General features: G+C 54.2%; 9 protein-coding genes across 9 annotated transcripts; 5 read left to right on the top strand and 4 right to left on the bottom strand.

Moving 5' to 3' along the window:
- Positions 1-167: 167 nt before the first annotated feature.
- AYO20_01637 (hypothetical protein) lies at positions 168-1,298 on the bottom strand (the record flags this gene model as incomplete). Its single annotated transcript, XM_022639943.1, has 1 exon — positions 168-1,298. The coding sequence occupies one exon, from the start codon at positions 1,296-1,298 to the stop codon at positions 168-170; it is 1,131 nt and encodes a 376-aa protein (XP_022503898.1).
- A 1,109-nt stretch (positions 1,299-2,407) lies between these two features.
- AYO20_01636 (hypothetical protein) lies at positions 2,408-4,294 on the top strand (the record flags this gene model as incomplete). Its single annotated transcript, XM_022639942.1, has 1 exon — positions 2,408-4,294. One exon carries the CDS (start codon positions 2,408-2,410, stop codon positions 4,292-4,294), a length of 1,887 nt encoding a protein of 628 aa, XP_022503897.1.
- Positions 4,295-7,577: 3,283 nt separating this feature from the next.
- On the bottom strand, positions 7,578-9,372 carry AYO20_01635 (hypothetical protein; the record flags this gene model as incomplete). Its single annotated transcript, XM_022639941.1, has 6 exons — positions 7,578-7,966; positions 8,019-8,129; positions 8,192-8,761; positions 8,821-9,014; positions 9,068-9,307; positions 9,356-9,372. 6 exons carry the CDS (start codon positions 9,370-9,372, stop codon positions 7,578-7,580), a joined length of 1,521 nt encoding a protein of 506 aa, XP_022503896.1.
- A 1,427-nt stretch (positions 9,373-10,799) lies between these two features.
- Positions 10,800-11,342, bottom strand: AYO20_01634 (hypothetical protein; the record flags this gene model as incomplete). Its single annotated transcript, XM_022639940.1, has 1 exon — positions 10,800-11,342. One exon carries the CDS (start codon positions 11,340-11,342, stop codon positions 10,800-10,802), a length of 543 nt encoding a protein of 180 aa, XP_022503895.1.
- Positions 11,343-12,314: 972 nt separating this feature from the next.
- Positions 12,315-14,140, top strand: AYO20_01633 (hypothetical protein; the record flags this gene model as incomplete). Its single annotated transcript, XM_022639939.1, has 2 exons — positions 12,315-12,433; positions 12,589-14,140. 2 exons carry the CDS (start codon positions 12,315-12,317, stop codon positions 14,138-14,140), a joined length of 1,671 nt encoding a protein of 556 aa, XP_022503894.1.
- A 264-nt stretch (positions 14,141-14,404) lies between these two features.
- On the bottom strand, positions 14,405-15,531 carry AYO20_01632 (hypothetical protein; the record flags this gene model as incomplete). Its single annotated transcript, XM_022639938.1, has 2 exons — positions 14,405-15,205; positions 15,301-15,531. The coding sequence occupies 2 exons, from the start codon at positions 15,529-15,531 to the stop codon at positions 14,405-14,407; spliced, it is 1,032 nt and encodes a 343-aa protein (XP_022503893.1).
- A 1,745-nt stretch (positions 15,532-17,276) lies between these two features.
- Positions 17,277-18,511, top strand: AYO20_01631 (hypothetical protein; the record flags this gene model as incomplete). Its single annotated transcript, XM_022639937.1, has 4 exons — positions 17,277-17,601; positions 17,658-17,718; positions 17,786-18,202; positions 18,361-18,511. The coding sequence occupies 4 exons, from the start codon at positions 17,277-17,279 to the stop codon at positions 18,509-18,511; spliced, it is 954 nt and encodes a 317-aa protein (XP_022503892.1).
- A 797-nt stretch (positions 18,512-19,308) lies between these two features.
- On the top strand, positions 19,309-20,778 carry AYO20_01630 (hypothetical protein; the record flags this gene model as incomplete). Its single annotated transcript, XM_022639936.1, has 2 exons — positions 19,309-19,330; positions 19,460-20,778. The coding sequence occupies 2 exons, from the start codon at positions 19,309-19,311 to the stop codon at positions 20,776-20,778; spliced, it is 1,341 nt and encodes a 446-aa protein (XP_022503891.1).
- Positions 20,779-21,223: 445 nt separating this feature from the next.
- Positions 21,224-22,489, top strand: AYO20_01629 (hypothetical protein; the record flags this gene model as incomplete). The annotated part of the gene is made up of 1 exon (XM_022639935.1): positions 21,224-22,489. One exon carries the CDS (start codon positions 21,224-21,226, stop codon positions 22,487-22,489), a length of 1,266 nt encoding a protein of 421 aa, XP_022503890.1.
- Between the last annotated feature and the right edge of the window lie 1,055 nt (positions 22,490-23,544).

Raw genomic sequence — 23,544 nt, 5'->3', positions numbered from 1 at the left:
CACACACACACACACACACACACACACACACCTGCCCACCATCTTCGAACTGAGATTACTGGATAATGCTGGCAGGGTTCTCACGATCTTCCAACACCTATTTTTCACTGGGGTTTTGCGGACAATTGCGCTCCAATAGTGGGTGCGCAAATCGCGTCGTTCGAGCTCTACTTCGTGCTCAAAGGTCTCTGGAGGGCCTGAGTGAACGTGTGACTCTGCACCTGAGCGACGACTTGTCCGGCATCTTGCTTGGGCGCGGATAGTTTGGTCAGATGGCGTGTCGCGAAGCTTCTGAAGCCGGGAATCTTGGCGAGGAAGCGGAGGAAGGGCTTCTCGAGAGGAAGGGCTCCCGTGCGCTCCTCGTACAGCATACAGGTGATGGCCACCATGATGAAGATCCAGTAGACATTGTAGGAGATGACGGAGCCGTAGGTCGCAGTGTTTTGCCAGCCGAGGATGGCATTGAAGACATCCCAACCGTTGTCTCGCTCCGGGTTGCAGCAGTTGACATGCCACACCGTCTGGTCAATGTTGTATGATCCCGGACCATCACCTGACTCGGCAACATCACCGCCAACCTTCTGCGCGAACTTGTAGAATTGCAGACTCCAGATGGCTTTGGAGAACATGCCGGCAGCAATGAGGTAGAGCACGCAGGTGGAGGCGATCAGGAAGTACTGGATGGTCATATAGTTGCCGCCGCGGTAGATAAGCCAGCCGACGAGCAGGCCAGCGAGGATACCGGTGATAACGGGGATGGGGAAGGCGGTCGCGGGTAACCCGAGCGAGACGCCGCCGACAAAGACCACGCCTTCGAGGCCCTCACGGAGGGTGGTGATGAAGGGCAGAATGAACATGGCATATCGTCGACCCCATTCGCCCAACCTCGACGCCGTGTCGGTGTATTTGGTCTTGGCCACGAGGGCTTGTGCAATCTTGACCCGCCACTTCTCCTTGGTCTTGTTGATGCGCAGGATGGCCAAGCCCATGATGGTGATGATGATGCTGGCAATGAGATAGAAGATGCCTTCCCACAGATCCTCGGACTCGGCCCACAGATCATGGCCCAGGCCATAGAAGACACCGATAAAGGCACCCCCAATGATCAGCGCTATGAGAATGCCTAATAACGACCCTACCCATACTTGTCGTCGGAGGCGCTTATAGATGGATTGGTCCTGGGACGGTTGGCCGAGACTCTGCTTCAAGAAGGACAGCAGCACCGAGATGATGATGACAGCCTCGAGGCATTCTCGGAAGACGATGAAGAAGACCTGAACACCGAAGACGTTGGTCATTTTGTATGTGCGTGTGTGAGACAGAGACAAAAGAGAGGACTAGCGAGAGAGGGAGAGAGAGAGAGAGCACAATGGAAGAGTGTATAACCTCTGAAGAGAAGAAAAAAGCTTGGAGAGCTTGAGAGGCCACACCAAGAAAAGATGGTCCGGTTCAATCTCAACCTCCAGCAAGAGAGGGCATTGGCACAGATATTTTACAGCAACGGGCAGCTGTCGAGTTGGCCGAAGTTCGGGGAGGGGAGCTGGTGGGAAGAGGAGGAGGAAGAGGATCCCTGGTCGGGAAGCGGGTGATTGATCATCTGATAACGAAAAAAGATAAGATAATCGGCAGGTCATAGAAACCGTCTGGAGCCATCAAGTGAGAAAAGATGCAGGGCATGTGGGAGGAATTGTGGAATTGGTGGAATGGTGGATGCGTCGGCATAGCAAAGTATTGGTGGGCAAATTCCTGAAAGCGAACCATGGCAACCATCAGCAAAAGCCATCGGCACCATCACCACCATGGCACCATCAGATAACTTTGATGCCACGTCCAACCACGTCTGGGCCGCTTTTCCCAACCTCCGCTCACCTCGCTAATTGATCTAATTGATCTAATCAACTCCTCCCTATCTGATATGATTGGGCAACCCCCCCTCCTCGTGTCCTACCACTACGGCCTTTGGCCCGAAACCCTGCGTTGAGGAAAAAATCTTCTTCCACGGACCTAGGCGAACGTGTCCCAAAAAAGCAAAAACACAAGGACCTAAGGAGGCAGTCAGTAAGAGCCAGGAACACCAGGGGAGAGAAAAGAGTGGCTCTTCTTCCATCGATGGAGCGGAGGGGCTGTCGCCGGCATCGGGCTGCTCAAAAAGGCTCAATCTGCGTCTGAAGCTCTAGGATGAACCCGGCCTGCCATGTTAGAGGAGAAAAAATAACCCTCCAAGTCCCCCATCGTCCTATCATCCCACCTTCAAAAATATCTGGTCTCCCCTGGAGGAAAAAGTTGAGCAGAAGAACAACAACATACAGATCTCGTCGTCAATTCATTGCCCTTGGCAAGCCTGTCCAAGCTTTACAAGCATTATAACGAGTCGAGGTCAAGATTTTTCCCAGTCTCCACGGGGGCCATGGCGAAGCTTGTCCAGACGCTGTTCGCCTCGCTGGTGGTTTTGCTACTCACCAGCTGGACCACCGCCAAAACCGTCACATATGACTTCAATGTCAGTTGGGTAATGGCCAATCCAGATGGGTTGGCCGAGAGAAAAGTGATTGGCATCAACGGGCAATGGCCTCTCCCCGTAATCGAGGTCGATAAGGGCGATCAGCTGGTAGTCAACATGTACAATGGCCTGGGCGACAAAAACACCAGCATCCACTTCCACGGCATGTTCCAAAAGGATACCAGCAACATGGATGGCCCGTCAATGGTGACTCAGTGTCCCATTCCGCCCGGGTACAGCTTCACGTACAACTTCACCGTGAACCAGAATGGCACGTACTGGTATCACTGCCATACTGACTTCTGCTACCCCGACGGCTACCGCCAGGCTTTGATTGTGCATGACAAGGATGCCTTCTTCAACGAAGACTACGAGGAGGAATTCACCATCACTCTCAGCGATTGGTATCACGATTTTGTCGAGGATATCCGGTTCCTGTCATTGTACAACCCCACCGGAGCCGAACCCGTCCCCAAGTCGTTCCTGTTCAACGACACCCAGAACTCCAGCATCCCCGTCAAGCCCAACACGACGTATCTACTCAGGCTGATCAATATTGGGGCGTTTGTGTCGCAGTTCTTCTACATCGAAGACCACACCTTCAAGATCATTGAGATTGACGGTGTCTACACCGAGCCGACCGAAGCCGACACGCTGTACATCGCGGTGGCCCAGCGGTACAGCATTCTGCTGACGACAAAGAATACGACCGACAAGAACTACCCGATCGTCACCGTCGCCGACTCAGACTTGCTCGACGTGATCGAGCCCGATCTCCAGCTGAACAACACCAACTGGCTGCAATACAACGCCGACGCGGCGCACCCGCAGGCGGTCATGAAGGTTGACGCCTCATCAGAGTTGGTGCCCTTTGACGACATCACGTTGATCCCGTACGACCACATGGAGCTCCTACCAGAGCCCGATTTTGAGATCAGCGTAACGGTCATCATGGACAACCTGCGCAACGGGTTTGGGTACGCATTTCTGAACGATATCACGTTCACGCTGCCCAAGGTGCCCACGCTGTATACGGTCATGTCATCAGGCGGGATGGCCACCAGCCAGGAGATCTACGGCGAATTCACGCACCCGATGGTGCTCAAGCACAACGACGTGGTGCAGCTGGTGCTCAACAATAACGACGGCGGCACGCATCCGTTCCATTTACACGGCCACAACTTCCAGGTCATTGAACGCGCACCACCCTATGGCGAGCACTTTAACGACTTCGCCGACGGCGACCCAGTACCCTACGACCCCAACAACCACTCGGAGTTCCCAGCGTTTCCCGCACGCCGCGACGTCTTCGTCCTGCCCCCGCAGGGACACTACGTCATCCGCTTCGTGGCCGACAACCCGGGCGTGTGGTTGTTCCACTGCCACATTGACTGGCATTTGGCGCAGGGCCTGGCCATGGTCCTGATCGAGGCGCCGCTCGAGATCCAAAAGACCCACCACATCCCGCAGCAGCACTACGACGTGTGCCGCGCTGGGGGGATCCCCATCCAGGGCAACGCCGCCGCCGACGACGAAGACCTGCTTGACCTCGATGGCCAGAACGCCCAGGTCGGGCCTTTGCCAGGTGGCTTCACCGCGCGGGGAATCGTCGCGCTTGTGTTCTCCTGCATCAGTGCTGTTATTGGCATGGCTTTCATCACCATCTACGGCCTCTCGGAGCCAAAAGTGCTGCACAAGGACGTTGATCCGGCCGATGAGGACGCCCTTCATGACGAGAACGTCCCCGCTGCTTCGGTCGAGCCCAAGGTCGCCGCGGCGGCGGCTCAAGGTTAGTGTGGGGAGGTGTTGTTGGTGGGAGGGGAAGGTGTCTATAGTAATGAGTGTCTGTGGTTCGCAGTATTGTCAATACAATGCCGATATTTTCGCCATATTGACTCTTCTTTTCTCCCTCTCCCATTGCGAATTGCTGAGTCCTCCTCCTCCTCCTCCTATATCTGGTTTCTCTATTTTGTGCGCGTACTACCGCCCTCGTCCAACGCTCCAAGGTGTCAACTTAGCCATACGATCGAAGGTGCATCACACTGTATCATGAAACAGTCCCCTTCTGGCGCCCTAGCTGGTCCATCAAGTCAAGACAGCAGTGCGACGCCCAAGTCCGACCGCGCTGATATGGTCATCAAAAGCTCGAGCTCGAGCTCCAGTAAAAGAGTGACGAACAGAGTCCAATTCATTGACCTAGTACCTACCTAGGGGTTACGGGCGTAAAACATCCACATCTTTTTTTCCTTTCCGTCCTGCACTTGCTAAACAATGTCTCGTCTTCTTTCTCGCTCGCTCGCTTCGTGTCCATGCCCTTGCTCAACCCTCTGTCGTGTCTCCCGTCCCTCGGTTTCGCAACGTGGTGGTGCCGAGAACTCGTTCGACTCGTGTCGTATGCACTATCCTTTACCCCACACGTGTCGAGAGTCGAGAGGAGAGCTCCAGCCTTGATTTTCGGAGAGATCCGTCGAGCGAGAAATTCGGATTCGAACCTGGGCTTACGTGCCATCGTTGTTCCACTGGGCCTCCTTCTGGCTCGGGTGGAGGAATGGAGGAGAGGTAGGTGGTACCACTTTGATCACCGACTCGGGAGGTCAACGGGGTAACATGTAGGGAAATCTTCTCAAGGATGATGAGCGATATTGAAAAGGCCAAACACGCCCCACCTTGCCCCGTGGGATGGGAGGAGATGCCTTCTTCGGCCTCGGACGAGTCGCACGATACACTTGGGCCTTGGTGGTGGACATCATAGACGAGACCAGACAGGATGGTCAGCTCGTGTACATAGGTAAGTCAGTAAATTAGGAATTCCCCCCAGCGGAAGACGCGAGTAGAGCATCTGATTTTCAATGACCTGATGACCAATGCCTGCGTGTCGTAGCGCGATATCGAATATGACATCGGCCTGCGCTCCCATGAGCAGTCGCAGATAGCTAAAGCCGAAAGTCCCGTCCCAACATGGATGGTATACCAGTACTCGCAGTGGGAAATTCCTGTACTAGACTTCGATTGGTTCTCGCGGTGTCGGCATTGAATATGGTTGGCGACTGGCGCGTCGACTGGTGGGTGAGGGAGGAGTTTTCTCTCGATCGAAGGAACAGAGGATTGTTGTGCTGTACATGACGGACAGCCCTGGAAAGGAGTCAACCAAAACACCCTTGATGTCCTTTGCCTTTGTCGAAAAGAACAACAAGCGACTTCTCAGAGGAGTTTTTGGGGCGGGATAGGGATAGTCCGCTCAGGCCTGTCTGTCGGCATCAACCTGCGCTTGGTGTAGGGCTGTGGTGTAGACTATGCAATGCTGGGCCCACGGGCGTGTCTGTTCACATCGATTCTGGCCGTCGAAGCTGAAATGTTCCGATCACGATCAACAAGGATCGATTTGCAGGCCGTTCACACCCTTTGGCACGTTCTGGGTGATAGTCCCAATTTCTCGAGGCAGCTGCGCTTCTCGGAACTACACTGGACATGTTCTCTGCACACAAGATTTGAAACACAGGGCTGATGGAGAGCGCAGCTGGATACACGAGCCGCGATCGTTCACTTGAAGGTCTGTCTGTCTGTAAGCCTATAGGGGCAGACAACGAAGAGTGAACACTGAAGCGAAAAAGACTCCTTGTTGCTTCTTGCTTGTCCTTGCGGCTGAGGTCCGAAGGACACATCCAACTTGTCCATATCGCATACAGTCAGGAGTGGAATCAGTGTTATTCGCCTGATACATATCAATATGTACATAACTTCTGTGGGACGGGTTGGCCCAGCGGGGATCGCGCCACATTGAAAGGCGTGGATAGGGAATAAGAGAAAGGACGAGGTATTCCGAATCTAGTCATCGTCAGCAGTACCTACCTACCTGCCTACCTACCTACAAAGTACAAGTCCATTATCTCTCACGCTCGAGCTCGACACCGCCAATATTGCGTGTGCGTGTGTGCGTCTGTGTGCGGAGGTGTGAGACCACCTGGATCAATGTCGAGGACGAAACTAAGTCCCCCGGCACGACCAGCGCTCCTCGTGTCCTGGTGTCCTCCTCACTCATTCAGGTATCCCGTAGAATCGCTCACCGCTTTAGCTTGAATGCACATGTCCTGACTCTTACTTCGGCAAATCCGTATCCGGGTACTGACCTTCCCTCGTAATCTCTCCCACCACCGTAACCGACTTAGGATAACCGAACGACTCGACTCGCTTCTTTGCGTCCAGCCACCGCCCATGCTCACGAGTCGCGAGCACAAGTCAAGACTTTTGATGGGTCAAGGTTGGGGAATTTTGGAGAATGTCGCTTTTCTTGATTCCCTCACACACGCACACTCTCTCTCTCCGACTCGCAGGGTAGGCTGGTAGGGCAGCGTAGTGCAGCGTAGTGCCGTGCAGGGTCGTTTGGGGGGTTAATAAGGACTCGGTAACAAAACCGAGAACTTTGTCCCTTGTATCTTGCAGGGTTGGACAAGGGGTGGCGGGAATCAAAGTCCGTAGGAACCGGCTGCGTGGTAGGCTTTTGGAGGATAGGCCAGGGTAAGGGCACAAGTAGGTAAACAATCCAGGTAGTAAACAGGTAACAGGTGACAGGGGAATTATGCTGTCGGACCGGCTGGCTGGCAGGCTGAGTGAATTGCTCTGCATTGATGACTACTGGGTACGAGTCCACACATATCCTACAGAGTCGTGTGTTCGTGTGTGTGTGTGTGTGTGTGTGCGGCGTAGATATCTAGATGACGTGTCCCGGCACGCTGGGTACATCTCCCGTCGAGGAGCACATTGTTTTTGCACTCGTCGAGACTCTTCCTCGCGTTAAGCGCCAGTTAACTAGGCTCGTGGAACATGTTCTACGCCGCCTGTTTAGCCGCTCGTTGACTCGAATAATGACCCCGGTTCTTCGGCGTTTTCTAGGTACGCTGGGAGTCACCACCGAGATCCAAGATACGAGAAGTAAGAGTTGAGCCAAAATGGTCTGGGCACGAGACGGCGTCCTAAGATCGATTTTGTTTGTTTTTTACTAAACCGAATTTGCTACGTGTATCTCGCGGGTGATAACTGGAGAGTCGGTAGTAAACTAGAGCGTCTGGGCGCTCCCTTTCTACTGGGAGTGACTGTGGCCCTTGTCGCCGACCACGTCTTCGACTCTCTCAGCCTCGGTCACCTCGGTAGTAGCCTTTTCGCCTTTCGTCTCCGCCGTATCCGGGTAATGGTGTGCCTCGTGGATATCGACGGCCACCTCGTCGCCGAACAGCGCCGCAATTTCCTCCAGAGTCTTGCCGACCGTCTCCGGGTAGACCAGGTACACGACCGTGATGAAGATGGCGTCGGTGATGATGAAGATGAGGAAATAGCGCCACGCAATCTTCTCGACGGCGATCGGCGTGACTTGGACCAGCATGATCGTGATGGCGTTGAAGGTGCAGAACGCCACGGCGTTGCCGGCTGCGCGGATTGGCGTCGGCATGATTTCCGACGGGTATGTGTATCCTGCGTACTCATTAGCGGGACTGGAATGGACGACCAATGACAAAAGACATACCGAATGCGTTCATGATGAAAGCGTAGCCAATAAGGTAGACAAACATGAAGCCAACAGTGAAGCGACCGAGGAGCATATTGGTGTTTCCGGAAAGTTGGAATCGTGCCCAGACTAGCCAATCCGTTAGTGACGCAGTTCCGGTCGAGATACTGACCAACCCAGCGGGAACTTACAGATAACCATGGCGATCGATGCCAGGAATTGCACCCACAGAGATATCAGCAGAGACACTCGGCGGCCAAGCTTGTCAAACAGCAGAGCACCGATGGTGCAGAAGATGACGCCGCAAGTGCCCCAGACACCGACCATAACAAGGGCCGTCTTGTTGGTGACGCCGAGGTAGGTGTACAGGATGAACTGGTAGTTCTGGAGCGGGATGATACCTGTAAACATGGCGAAAGCGAACTGGAAGACCACGATGAACATTCGCTTGCGGTACGACGGTTTGCGAAGAACGGTGCGGATGCCCACGCGTTCGCGGACTTCGAGCTCGTGCTGCGCTTTGATCTGGTTGAATTCTCGGATGTAGAAGTCGTCATCCACTCCGGGGGCACCGTGGAGCTTCGTAATGACTTCCAGTGCCTCGTCGTAGCGTCCTCTCATGATGAGAAATCGGGGCGATTCTGGTAGCAGAGGGACGCAGGCGGCCATCAAAACGGGCGGGACATGCTGCAACCCCAAAAACAATCGCCAGGCGACATCAGAGCTGATGTAGCTGAATCCAAGACCCATCCATTCGGTGACTGGCACACATGTCAGGATACGGGGAATTGACCTCGGGAACCTCCAAGGAAAAACTCACGTGTGTAGCCCAGGTTGATATTCAAGTTATAAAGACCACCAACTCTCCCGCGGAATTCCGGAGGAGAGATTTCGGACATGAACATCGGGCACACGCCAAAGACAATGCCACTTGCAATTCCTCCTATTACGCGGCCAACAAAGAGCATCTCGATGTTCTGGGCGGCAGTTTGAAGGATGGCTCCAATTATAGCCCTGGGGGGTTGTTAGCGACAACTGCACAACCACCGCAAACCGGGAAAACTAACACAATGCAGGCGATGTAGATGGTGGGCTTCCGGCCATATCGATCCGGAAGCCAAAAGTTCAGGCCAGAACCAAAGAAGCTACCTGCGTAGTAACATGATCCTAGAGCCCCAATAGTATTGGAATTGAAGTTGAAGTAGGATATGAACTGAGGATATCCCAGAATAGAGGTGGTCAGGCCCGAGTCATAGCCGTAGAAGAAAGCTCCAAAGGAGAGAATGATGATCGACCAGATGTTGAGCCTGTGAACTGGTTAGATGAAATCAGAGACACTGCTGGGTGTTGCTCACTTGTTGAAGTGTGTCATCTTGCACCACGCGCCTTGGGCTCACGGACTAGATGGAGTTGGTTCAAAAAGGGACCCGGAGATTGAAAAGGCAATGCACCGCTTGATCTTTATAGAACTGCATGTATACTAGCAGATGCGCCCTGTCCTAGTTGCCCTCAAGTCCGAGGTAATGGGACCCCTCGGTTGTATATACAAATGATTGGACGCCACAAAACTCGCGGGGTAAAGCTGGAGAGGAAGATGATTGCGGGGAAACTGGCATTGGTTGCCCGGGGTTAGCCAGAAGTTTGATAGCGTTCCCGCCCTTGTCGCTCGGTATACCTAGTTGGGCAGATATCATCAAAGTGAAGTCTAAGCCGGGGCCTTGGTGGTCTTGTTTCGACGAATAGCGCGGCTCTGACTCAGGGTGGCCCGACTCTTCTGACAGCATCCCACGCTTCCTCAGCTTGACAGCAGGTGGAGCACTTGTTTCTGGGTGGGAAAAGGAGGTCCACAAGAGTTCTAGGGACTGTGGCCACAGTCTGCCTTCTCTCAAAACAGCTATTATCCTCGGTAGAACCTAATTAGGCGCTGCTTGGCCGTGGGGAGCGGTGGTACAACAGTCTCTTGGCCTTTGCTGTCGGGGTAAGCAATTTCGCGAATCGAAGCCCTCCCGCCTCAAAGGCTCAAGAGAACATGGTCTCGACACCTCATGGTCGGGATCGGGCTTTTGAACGCAGGCTAGATTGTGTCCTGCTGTGCAACAAGGCATGGTGGAAATAGCGCCAGGGAGGTTCGTCTTCCCAAACGGGGTGCTTGTAGACATCGGGCCTAGAAGTCTGCGACATGCGTGGCAGGGCTGGACCGCGCATCGGCCTGGGAACGGTTAATCATTCAACTGTTAGGTGGGTAATCTCCCCTTCTCTGGTTGGATCTGGTTGAAGGCAGTGTCCACTGAAGCATGGATAACCTTAGTGTCCGGACCACGAAGGTCATTCAACCATCTCCTTCACCATCCTTACCCATGGCTATACCTCCACGCCCAGTCGGGCATATTCGCCAATCTTGGTCATCTTCGGTATTTTTCCGTGCCCACCTCTCCCTTCAGACCGTCTTGCGTCCGAGTGAACCGTGCTTGGGGTACTCGGTAGGCGTAGCTGGCATAGTCAAATTGCCAGCCACGCTCTTCCTGCAGCTACGACACCAGGGGTCTTCGAGCCCAGTAGCAACATGTGGGCTTGATTGGGCAATGCGCCGTCGGATCTTTGACTCGGAGGCCGCTTCAGGGTCCATGAACCCAGGCTTCGCTGCAGACTCTGCATCAACGGCCGACGCCACCATCTCCTGACATTTATCTCGGTATACCGGATTGGAACTCTTTTCCTTGGTGGCAAGCTCGGGCTGGCGAGGATGAACTGGGGTCAGCCTGGCCCAGGGCTTCCAGCCGCCTGCAATCGCCACCTCTGCTAGGGAACCTGCCAGGTTTCCACCGGCCAAGGCTCGGCTACAAGCTTTGGCCAGATTGTCGTCCATCGGTTGACCTTCTTGTCATATGCTTCTCTCGTCCCCAAGACCGGATTAGGCCTCACCACCATGTTGAAAAAGTCGGACAGCCCACGAGGGGCGTACACGATCCACTCGCCCGCCTCGTCTATTCTCACCCCTAGCATGGCACTTGTTGATATCCACGTGTCGATTCCGGCCTCAACGCTTGCATGTGGCTCACACGTGACACCGTACTTCTGTTCATACCATAGATGAACACGTGCCTGGTTTCGGATTTCCACCTCGACAGGCACATCGGCAAAGTAACGCTTCCCGGCCTGAATGGCTAGGTCTTCCGCCTCGTACGACAAGTCGGAATTTTCATAATAGACGAGATCGTAGTCGAGGATCCCTGTCTCCGGTGGGAGCTTTGAAACGGTGTTCCAGATTGTCTGCGACACTGCGCCGCCAGCAAGGTACCAGTTTGGCAGATTGAGGGCTGCGGCACGAGTGAGCACAGTCATAAGTGATGAGTTGGATGCAAGAATCTCCCGCAGATGGGTGATCTGCAGATGCAGGGGAAGTTGCCCTGGGTTCATGCCAAAGGAGGTGAGGTCGCTCTACAGGGAGATCGCTGATGCTCAACCATATGTGGGTTACATCCCGACGAGCTGTCTCGTTTGCCGTACGTATTCAGCGCATTAGCTGATAGGATTTCTTTGATGGGCATCGGTGGTGGTTGTCAAGGGAAGACGATTAGGCTGACGGCCGCCTGAATTCCATATGCCAAGACAAGGCATTCATTTTGGAACAGTTGGTGGGGACGCTTATGTAATGCTCAGGGCTCGGGCTTCAGCCTCGGCCCGTCCACAGCTCTCTCTACCTTCAGCCTTGTCATCATCCTTCAACCACTCCTTACCAGCTGAATTGTGCCGTCGCTTGTTGCAGACACATTCGCTATACCTCTTCTGTTCCGCTCTTTTCACGCTCGACTCGGTCGAGATCCCAAATCTCCATCGCAGCAAGTCGCCACTTCTCCAGAGCTTTGGTGCCGCCAGACCACTTCCATCTGAAAATTCTTTGCCATCTGTTGACACAGACCAGACCTGCGTTTCAAAGGGCTAGATGATAACTAGTAGCACTTTGTCTCGCCCACCTCATTCCTGCAGATATTGCCAGTCGTTTGCAACGATCACCCCTGATGTCGCGGGAACCGAGGATAGAGTGCGAGAATTCCTGGGCCTGGATCCAAAAGCGCCCTCTGCTCCATACATGAGCCATTTCGAGCCTCTGTCTCCCTTTTATATTTCAACGGCAGAACTGCAGAAAGCATCAGATGATGGCTGTTCGTTCGCCGCATTTCTGATTTCTCACGCCGCTCAAGACGCGGAGTTAGCGAACAAGAAGTTCATGATTGCGGCCAAAGTTACAAAGTACTATTTGTGCCCGGTTCGTATCGAGTTTGGTGCACTCTACGAGTGTTCTCCTGACGCAAAATGCCTGCCAGCAACTGCAATGTTATGGGAACGAACGAGGAACGAGCAGTGGCTGCCTCGACCGTACCCGACCTTTGTGAAGTTCGAGAATTCATCCTGTTCTCCAATGACAAAGAAAGGTAATGCCATCACTAAACAGATACCTACCTCAAGGCTGACCGTCTGAAGGGAATCCTGCCCTTGGCAAGATTGCCAACCTGGGAATCAACCATTACCCGGCATCGGACACAGCATCTGACTCGTACAAAAGCTGGATGTCGACTTGTCTTGATAGGCATCAGGCTTGCCGTCGTCCTGACCCGCACTTTATGCCCACAAGGCTGCTCGAGATTGGCACAATCAACGGGAAATTCAGACTCAAGCTCTGTAACTCAAATAAAATCTCTCCGGGTGCGTATGCAGCTCTCTCATATTGCTGGGGACCGGACAAGAACCTCAAGACCTCGTCAACGAACCTGGCTAGGCACGCCGCTGGTATTGACGCGGAGGACTTGCCACAAACTCTGCAAGATGCGGTGGGAGTCGTGGACAGCTTAGGCTTGACACTGCTGTGGATTGACGCTTTGTGCATTCTGCAAGACGACGAACACGACAAGGCGACGGAAATTGCTACCATGGACAAGGTCTACGCCAACGCCACCGTCACAGTTGCAGCCTCTCGGGCTGTGACCGCGCAAGCCGGGTTTCTTGCGGATCGGCCAGATCCGTGGCCTACGGGATCCAGAGAGCTCTTTGAGCTACCGTATCGTCTCGCAGATGGCCAGACTGGATCCATCGTTCTCGGACCCGACTTCAATAGGCCCGATGAGCCGTTGGATTTCAGAGCATGGGCATACCAGGAGCGTTTACTGTCTCCTCGGATTCTCGACTTTGGAGCGATCAACACTCGCTGGATTTGCTGCCAATCTGTCGAGAGTGACCGATATGCCTTCACCGATGGCTGGGATGGCCTAAATACTCTGAATACGGTACGCGATGACTTGAAGTCGAAACATATTTCGGAGCTGTACGAGAAATCAAAAGGTGGGAAACTGACGAAGCCGCCAATGACGGCCTTTCGCGACCTCTGGAGCGGCATTGTCCAGCAGTACACTGCACGTACCATCGGCGTTGCTGAAGACCGACTCCTCGCCCTTGGCGGTATCGCGCAGCAGTTTGGCACGATCCTCGACGACGACTATAAAGCTGGATTTTGGAGCAGCACTCTCGCGCACTCGCTGATGTGGACCAGGATCGAACACTGGAAACATGAACCCGAGACTCCTCACAGCAAGTACATTGCGCCGTCATGGTCATGGGCGTCGTTGAATGCGTGGGTGGACACTGTATACACGCGAACCCTCGATGAAAACTTCCGAGTCCTGCACTGTCACCTCGAACCTCTGTACAAACACGCCCCATATGGCGCGTTGTCCTCGGGCTTCCTTCGCGTAGCGGGCACGGCCATCGAGACTGTTTGGGGTAGCAACCAAGACAACTCGCGATTTGCTTCCCGGGTTTCCATTCGCGATACCACAGCCAACAGGAAATATGTCGCCAGAATGGAGCATGATCGAGCGCCCACCGACCTCAGCCTCGAGGTCAAAGCCACCTTGCCGGTTCTGTTTCTGATAGTGGCTTCCGGAGATAGGAGAACGGGCAAAGCCAACTCTAAATGTCGGTGCAGGAATCAAGGCTCGATTAAAGGCCTGGTGCTTGAGAGTCTTCCCGGCGGAACATACCGCCGGGTTGGATGTTTCTACCTTGGTGGAATGGAGATGGAAAGCTACCAAGAGTGTCTTCGCCTGTTTCGCGATGGTGGTGTCAGAGAATTCAAAATCGTTTGAGAACAGATTCGATCGTTTCCTCGATTAATAACAACGGCTGGACAACCCGAAGGCGACCTGATAGAATGGGGCAGTACCAAGGTGCTGTGAGGCTGCTGCTCAACTGCGATCGAGCTCGAGCACGAGCAGGGGATATGAAAGACGAGAAGACATCCGTTAACCACACTATATGGGTATACTCTCGATTATCGACTGCGATATCCTTATGTTAGTATACAACGCCCCCTGCAACCGATTAAGAGGGACGGGACCGAGATGTGAATCTCAATTGGAGCCATTCGAAGCGACCTCAATCACAATCTTCCCCTTTGCGCGCCCTGTCTTCAACTTCTCAATCGCCTGCGGTGCCCGCTCAAAAGGGAACTTCTCATCGACCACGGCCTTCACTTTGCCTTCTTTCATCCAGGTCGCAATCTGTTCCAGATCCGATGGTTTCGGCTCGGGAAAAAACCCGACCGACTGTCGCTTCCCGCCTCCCAGGAAGCCGGGCCACACCTTTCTCAGCAGCATATCCAGAATGAAGGCGCGATTGATTTGTGCTCCGACGATCATGAATAGGGCTCCGGGACGGGTGTATTCGTGGCATTTCCAGTACAGCTGAGAGTTTGCGCCGATGTTGTCGACGACATGGTCAAATTTGTGCCCACTCGCTTTCAGAGCGTCCACCACGTTCTGCGTCTTGTAATCGATGACGGCGTCGGCGCCGAGGCTTTTGCAGAGGTCGACGTTGACATTGGAGCAGGTCGTCGTGACGTGACACCCGACGGCTTTTGCGATCTGGATACCAAAAACGCCGGTCCCGCCGGAGCCGCCGTTGATGAAGATCTTATCCCCCGCCTTGACGTAGGGGACGATCGATTGGTGGGCTGTCAGTCCTGCGACGCAGACTGTCGATGCAGATATTGGGTCCAAGCCCTCTGGAATCGCCACGACTTGGTCTTCCTTGGCGACGGCGTATTCAGCCAGGCTCCCACCGGCCAAGTGTGATGTCCCTGATGCCCCGAAGACTAGTTGGCCGGGTTTCAGAGACGAGCCAGACGCTGGGGCGATTAATTTGCCTGCGAACTGTGTAGTCGTTAGCATTTCCCAGCGATCGGTGCAGCGAATAAATAGGTGCTGCGTCTTCGGCGGCAAAGCAGGCTGCGGGAGCAAATCCTTACATCAATGCCGGGAGTTGCTGGCTTTGGAATAGCAAAGTGACTGAGAAGTCGAATCTCAGCAGGTTTGAAGTCGACGGGGTTGAGTGCCGTCGCCAATATTTGCACGAGGTGCTGGTTAGGCGAGGGCTGGGGTACCGGGGCAGACTCGTTGAGGCGGAGGTTCTTCTCGAGTCCACCTTTGGTGCTGGAATATTGCCATGCTCTCATTACGGATGGTAGTGACCCTGACATATTGTCGACGATTCTTTTGCGTATAGTAATTATATGCTGCTATGGGTGTCTTGTCGTCCCTCAGTGACCTGGATATATACTTGATATACCCCTCCATCCCTCCGCGGAGACGAGGTCGGACGGTCGGACGGTCGGCATGTCGGTCCAATCCTCGACGCCGCCAAGTCGTCGTTTGTCGCTGGTGCCTCTGGGTACGTGCTCAAGCACGGAGATGGATGGTCCTGTCTAACCTCTTCACGTGGTCCGTGGTTGTTGACCTGTCTGCAGTGCCTCGACACAAAACCGTCCTTGGGGAATGTCGGGATGGGCATGGCTTGGGTCTCGAGTAGTTTTTGTTTCGGGTGACCTCATGACTTTTGACTGTTTCCACGGGCGGCTGAGCCAGTGGCAGGAACATTCCGGGTCCCATGTTAATCGGCGTGTTGTTAGCCCATTTGCCCATCAGTGCCTACGACAGTGTTGGTGGCCTGACGCAGGAGAAAAGTCATGACATTCCAGGTGTATTAGGTTCCAGGATTTCTTTATCAACCATCCCCGCAGAGTTGACTTGCCAGGCCATGCATGACGATGACTGCACCACAGACTGCTGCCACGACGGCTACTTGTACGCTTTTACGGGAGCCGACAAGCAGTCAGCATACGCCGAGGGCGTTGACTCTCCAGCTCCTGCGATCTCCTGTCAGCGACCTCCGCGGCTCATCCGCCCAAGTTTCATGACGTGTTATTTCGCTTAAGTAGGGGGCGGTGACTGGCGCTTTTCCGTTTCCTGGATTCAACTTGCGATGTGCCTTTTGGGCCCTCAGGCCCTTAAGACGAAGCGGGGAGGCGGAGCCTTACGGACGTTTGGGTGGAGCTCCATCTGGCATTTCCCATTCGTATCAAGACATGGCCTCTATTCCACTTGTTCCCATTCAAAACTCTGCGGGATCTTCATGGAATGCGCGAGCTTGGTTGTTCTCTCTCTATCCGTACGACCCGTACAATATACACGCGTTACTGGTTCCAGAAATAAACGAGATCTGCGAAACACGGGCTTCCCATGTGCTGCGACTAAAAAAGGGGGCGCATACAACAACCGTTCATGATTCGCTCGCCGTCACCCACAGCTGCGGCATGGTTTGGCTCTCATCTAGGCATCATCCAAAAGGAATAGATGGAAAAGGTATGGAACACGAGTAAGTCGTGGTAAGTCACTGGTCACTGGCTTGCCCTGCCCCCACCTTCAACCCAAGACCAGGAACCCAATCCAGCCCGGCCTGTTTCTGTGTCTCCTTGAGAGAAGGTTGAGCTTGTTCGACGTATTCGCGAACTCGATTGGGCGTATTCCTGTCCTTTTGGGTCGTTGGGTTTCTTGTTCTACGATCCCAACCCCTACGGCCTTATCGCAAGCACCGCAGGCTTTGGGATGGTTGTTCATCCTATGGTGACACGGATACTGGGCGCACGACAAGGTATCATGATGCCAGCCATCGATCGGTAGGTCCCATGCTGGGTATATATGTCGATAACCACATTGCCCTCCAAACACTGGACATATATACCCCAGTGTTTATATATTCGCCTCGAGGAACCTCAGGAAGAAACATTTCAAAGGTGACCCAACACATCAATCAGGCACTCTTCATTCCATACCATCCCTCTCCTTCGCTCTCTCTGCTCTCTTTTGATCGAGTCAAACCACCGTCGGAGCGACATAGATACAGAAGAACCAACACACTCTTTCTATTCCATATCAACTCCTCACGATGGTAAACTCGACCGAGCCAATCTTCATTACGCCAGACGGCACCATCTACATCGGCGGCGGCGATGACGCCAACTGCACCGTGTCCGTGTGCCCGATCGACATGAGCGTCTACGGCTACCGACCGTCGCTTGGTGCCAGCGGTGCCCTCATCGCGCTGTACAGTCTCTGCATCATCGCTCAGGTGCTCCTGGGATGGCGGTACCGGGCATGGGGATTCATGAGTCTCATGGTGCTGGGCTGCGTCGACGAGATCATCGGATACGTGGGGCGGATCTTGTACTGGCAGAACCCGTGGGCGCAGCCTGGGTTTATTATCCAGATTGGTAAAGCCTCACTACTGTGTCGTGGTCATGTTTGTGTCTAACGAAAAGAAAAACAGTCTTGATCACCATCGGGCCCGTTTTCTTCTGTGCCGCCATCTACGTGTTGCTCGCTCAGATGTAAGGATTCCCACTACTACTACCCAGCGTTTAGTTCCCAACTTGTTGCTGACCTGCCTCAACACAGCGTCAAGTACATCTCCCTCTCATCCTCACGCTTCGCCCCCAAATACATCTACTGGATCTTCATCCCCTGCGACATCATCAGCCTGGCCCTCCAGGCCGCGGGCGGGGGCCTGTCATCCTCATCGGACGGCGGATCCCAGTCGGGCGTCGACATCGCCCTCGCGGGATTGGGATTCCAGGTCTTCACGCTCGCAGCATTCGTGGTGCTGGCCATCGACTACGCCATCCGCAGCCGCGCCGTGTGGATGTCCGTCCCCCGCCTGCCCCGGCGCTTCGTCGTCTTCTGCGGGTTCCTGTCCGCGGCGACGATCCTGATCCTCATCCGTTGCTGCTACCGCGTCTACGAGCTGAGCGGGGGTTATTCGCGCGACAGCGACGCGTTGAGGGATCAGACGCTGTTTATCGTCTTTGAGTCTGTGTGAGTACCCACTAACTACCTCCTCAAGCCCAAGAGATCTCTGGGATGTCAGCCCTAGCTGGATTGTCTCCAGGACTAACACTCACTATCTGATTTACTCTCTGAGCTATTCTGTCCTTCTGTCCCCTGTCTCCCTGACTGACTTTATATGAATATAGAATGATCATCGTCGCCTCCTTCTGCCTCATCCCCGCCCACCCGGGCTTCGTCTTCAAGACCGGCCACGAACAACTCATCCCGGACGACGAGGCCATGGCCGAAAAGCGCATCTCTCCCACCATCAGATCAGCCAGTGACTCGCCAGAATAGGTTGAGAGGCTTTGGAGGAGATATTGACGAGGCGTTGCCGGAAAATGCGAGCTCTGGAGTTCATACAGGTGGGGTACTTGGATGACACCAGGGCCGTTGGGTATGTGACGCTAGACGGTGTTTTGACTGCGTGCGAATGTGCACCACTCAAGGAAAAGGGTAATAGATCTTGGTCAAAGGGGACATGGACTCGCAGTCCCTTTACTCGCAATATTGCCGTCCTTTGGGTTCCATCATTTCTCTGGGTGAAACGACCATAAACTCCGAAGAAAAGGGCATCATATTCAGTCGGTTTCTTGTCCATACAGCCAACAGATCTGATCAAACCTCTACTGAGACAAATCGAATCCTGGAAATACAACGTTAGACATTTCATGTTTTCGTTCACTATCGTATTCCCACTCCTACGCCAGGGATTGAGTAGCACGGACTACCCGAAAGCATTGTTGAAATCGACCGTCGCGAGGGGCCAAGAGCTCAGAGTATTGAAAAGAAAAACTGGAGCCTAGAATCCACGGGAGACGATGTAGATATATTTAACCCTTTGATGGTGCCTTGGGTGCCTTGGGTGCCTGAGGTACTCGTAAAAGTCCCATATGGCATTCATTGGGTCGGAGGAAACTTAACGTCAGCTGAGCTACACCACCCTGCCAAAGTTAGAGGCGACTCGATCAGTGTACCGCGTACAGCTGACATATGCCCGCAAGACATCGCAACAGCCAGGTGTAAGTAGAAGGACGAATTGCCCGAGAGAGAGAAATGGTTGGCGTACCAGGAAAGTCGCAAGGCTGTAACACATGCAGAAGGAGAAAGGTCAGGGTACGTATACGTGGGCCGTCACTGTTACCGTCCACGCCATCTAACGAGGTCAGTGTGACGGGACAAAACCTCAATGTCGGAGATGTATCGCCTCACAAAGACAATGCGAAGGCTATGACCGATACCCAGTCTTCATCATTCGGGACCAAACGGGGCTCCAGAGACGACGGCCCCTCGAAGAAGCACGATCAGCCACCACCTCTACCACACCACAACCTACGGTGCAGAATGCCGACACGATACTCCTTTCCAAGCCTTCTTCTACCCAACTCAACGACGCTCAGCTGGTATCCTCCTTCTGGGACCGCTACTCTGCAGACCCGACACGGTCTTCGAGAGTGAGGGAACCGGCCTGGCTGTACCATTCGCTCTGCATCACGACACCAACGACGACCTTGAGACTCGCTCTTCTCTCTCTCGCAGCCACGAGGACGGGCAGACTTCAGAATAACCAAGTTCTACTGACCAAGGGCCAGGAGCTATACTGCCAGGCTCTCCGATCGATGCAAACCGCTTTGTACAACCCACAGCTCATGCGGAGCGACGACACCCTCGCGGCAGCCCGCTGCATGGTCTTGTATGAATCCTTCGAGTCCACCTCGGGGGACATGGGCGCCTGGCAGAACCACATCAAGGGCATCGCGCGGATCATCCAGCTCCGAGGCCCCGAATGTCATCGTGACCCGCTCCCCAAATCTATCCTCGAGTCGATGCGGTACAACGCCATGGTCGTCTGTCTGACCACGAAGGAATCGTCCTTTCTCGGCGGCTCGGATTGGCTGATGCAGCCGTGGACCGGGACGCCCAAGGATTTCGAACAGCAGCTCTACGACTATGGGTTTACGCTGGCCAATCTCTTCCATCGGGGCGAGGAGGCTTGTCGGCATTTCGACCAAGGTGTCATCCTCCAGATCCTCGAACAGATCAGGGGCTGCTATTCCGGCATGAGAACCCTCAGAGAAGAACTCATGGCCTTTCAACGAGAACACGACCACTTCAACGGACGTGGCTTACGTGACCCATCGTCCAGCAAGCCCATCGAGACAGGCTCTGCCTTTGATTGGGCCCTCCTCCTCGCCCTGGAGCTCTCATTCTCCATATTCGCCGTCGCCCTAATCGACCACTGTCCTGCCGACCTCTTGGACCAGCGTCCAGATCTTCGAGCAGAGATTTCCGCGTACACGGACACATCACGCCGACGGGACGTATCGAGGCTCGTTATTCGACTTGTCCACCGCTGTCTCGGCGCGGGGTTCGAGCATGCGCGACAGCGATTCATTTTCCCGCTGAACGTGGTGAGGTGGGAGGTGAGGAAGACGGCCGAGGACAGCGCGCGGGTGAAGGCGCTCTTCGAGACGATCGCGTCGGGAAATCAGTTTCGGATCGCGCGCAGCGTACACGATGCGGGCTGTTCGACCTTGCCGAGCGTGGTATTACGCGCGCGTTGAGCGAGCGGTGAATGGGATGAGGTAGCGGCTGGACAGTGAGTGGGAGGTCATGAGGCACACAACGCCCCGACTGACTGGCTCAAAGCCTCAAACCAGCGAGCTTGGCATTGACCAGCCCCCAACAACAGGACTCAGCAATAGAATCAAAAGTGTGGTGGTGATGACAAGAGTTCTCTGCAAGGGCATCGCGTCCTCTACTTGAATGAGAATTCCCTGTACTTCCTCTCCACCCTCTTCGCTTCCCTAAAAGCAGCAGTATTAAACCCCCGAAATGGACTGCTACGCCGTAGATCGACGGATCAGGCTCCAGCCGAGCATTATTAGCCACATGGAAACTAGATATCTCGACGTCACCGCCATCCATCGTCTCATCGTAGTTCTTACGCCTTCTCCTGTAACGAATGGCCACCTACCTCCCAAGCCGACATCCTTCTGAACCCCCTCCATGTCCACTGTCCGTTTCTTCGACTCTATCCCCCACATCGTGCGTTATGGCATGCACGATGACAAGGAGCCCAAGTCGCAGACGCTATTCTACCGCAACGGCGTCTGTTTCAGGGTCCATGTCTCGGGGGAAGATGTCGCGGGAACACCTTTCGCAGAGAAATGGCTCGAACTGATCAAGCGGAAGAATGTGGGCGATGACGAACCGAATGGTTGGATCCGCCGGTGGGAGTCGCTGTGCGATTGTGTCATCACCCCGTGCTTGCCTTTGCTGGAAACCCTGGCTCCCAGCTCGCATAAATGGACAACCTTGCACGATTACCTGCACACGCCGACGTACAAGTTGAAGCTGGTCGCTGACGAGCAAGCTGCGCATGTTGTGCCCAAAGTCGCCGAAGGGCCGAAGGACCGACCCTCGTACGAACATAACCTTATGAAATTCTCGGAATTCACATCCTTGCCCAAAGATGCCCCTCGATACCCAGCCGAGGATCTTGTGGTCCTCGGCCAAGAAAAGAACTGGCGCCGCCCGCCGCACAAGGTACGTGTGCCAGGTGGGGATGTGGTTTACTTCCGGCCCTGCAATCAACCCGTACGACATGGCAGGACCGGACAGATCACGAACAGTTCCGTTGACATCATCAACGCGTACTCACGGCTTCATAACGCAGAGTTGACCCAGTCGAGCGAGGGGGGGTCCCAGGGTGCAGCTAAGAGAATTAACATTCCAAGACTGCAGGGAATCGTTGTTAGCCATGCAGGCTCAAGCCCCGATGAAATCACTACACCTCCACCGCAAGAAGAGGAACTAGCCAAGTCATCAGAAGAAAAGGAGCCACTTTGTGCCGGGATCCTGTTAAACTATGTGCCAGGGGCGAAGACCTTGGCCGAGGTAATGAAGATGTTCAGCAACCAAGATCACCCATTCAACATTTCGAGTCATGCCGAAAAGTGGCGGGGACAGATCGCCACAGCGGTCGAACACCTCCATGCGCATCGTATCACGAAGGGGGGTCGATCCGACGGTCCCAATCCGTGGTTCCTGATCAATCAACACACGGTCTACCTTGCCAGCATGGACTGGGACAATATCTCTTTTGGGCACACGGAGGGAGCCGGCCTCGAAGACGCCGACGCCTGGTTGATGCTCGAAGGTGGCTGCACGGTACACCCGACCACCGAGCTCGACGGGGAGACCGAGGTTGAGAAATTCAAGCAACAACAAGCCATGGATTGGGAGGCTGTGGGGAAAGTGTTCCAGGGCTGACGGGACGGGGGGCGGCGGAATCGTAGTCGCTTACGCGGGAGAGTTCCGAGGTCAGGCAAGACGGGAACTGTACTGCACATTACTTTCCCATCGCTTACGAAGGGGCACGTTGCCAGTTGTGAGATTATATCTCTATCCATCCATCCACGTGAAGTCTAGTGGAGAAGGGCCAAAAAGGGGCAGGCATCCCTGGACGTTCTCGATTCCTGATCGCCATAACCATAGCCCGCAATGAGGAAGCCGTATATATGACGCCTCGCAGTCGCCGGTATAAATGCTGGATAGTGCTGGATGAAACCTGGACAAATACTGGACCATTGAGTTTATACTGAGGCACTCCCGTGAACTGGTTTCGCGAGTCTGGTATGAATCCTCTTGCCCGGTGAACAGGAGAAATCCTACAAGGACTGTGAGGGCCGGTATGTCCCTACATTTGTCTGCCGTCTGCCGTCTGCGTACAGCGTATCCGAGGTGGTGGCTCTATCCTCTATTAGAAGAAACGGTATCACTCTGTACAAGGCGAGATTCGATCCACCAGGTCAAGGTCTCTGTCGCCATGGGTGATCATCACCAGTGATTAAATTTTTCCTGCTAACGTCTGGGAAGAATGGCGAGAATGTGTTTATAAGAGAGGTCGGTCTAGATGCGGGGACGATACGTGGTGGTCAGTCAATCAGCCAGGCAGAAGAATAGGATGATTATTCTATATAGTCAGGCAGGCAGACAGACAGTCAGACAGACAGACACAGAACTGAAATGACACAAAAGTTCTTGTATAGTGTATAGAGTCAGGCAGTCCGGCTGCCTCAGACCGCCTCGCTCTTCTGCGTCTGACATACAGCATTGACAAAGTACGGCCGTATGGTGGGTGGGTGGGTGTGTGAGCGGGTAAAGTACCACCCGTCCAGACCTCTCCAAGGATTTGCTGCCATAAGCAATTCCTTCATTCCTTCGCAGCCTGAGCTTGACTCTTTTCCGGTCTTTACTCCTCGTCCCCGATTCGACGAGTTGTTCGAACCAATAGATTTTCGTATTATAGAGACGGGCAAAGACTG

This window comes from Fonsecaea nubica (assembly GCF_001646965.1).
Source record: "Fonsecaea nubica strain CBS 269.64 chromosome Unknown Scaff7, whole genome shotgun sequence".
NCBI classification, from domain to species: domain Eukaryota; kingdom Fungi; phylum Ascomycota; class Eurotiomycetes; order Chaetothyriales; family Herpotrichiellaceae; genus Fonsecaea; species Fonsecaea nubica.
This window is presented reverse-complemented; position numbering and strand designations above follow the sequence as displayed.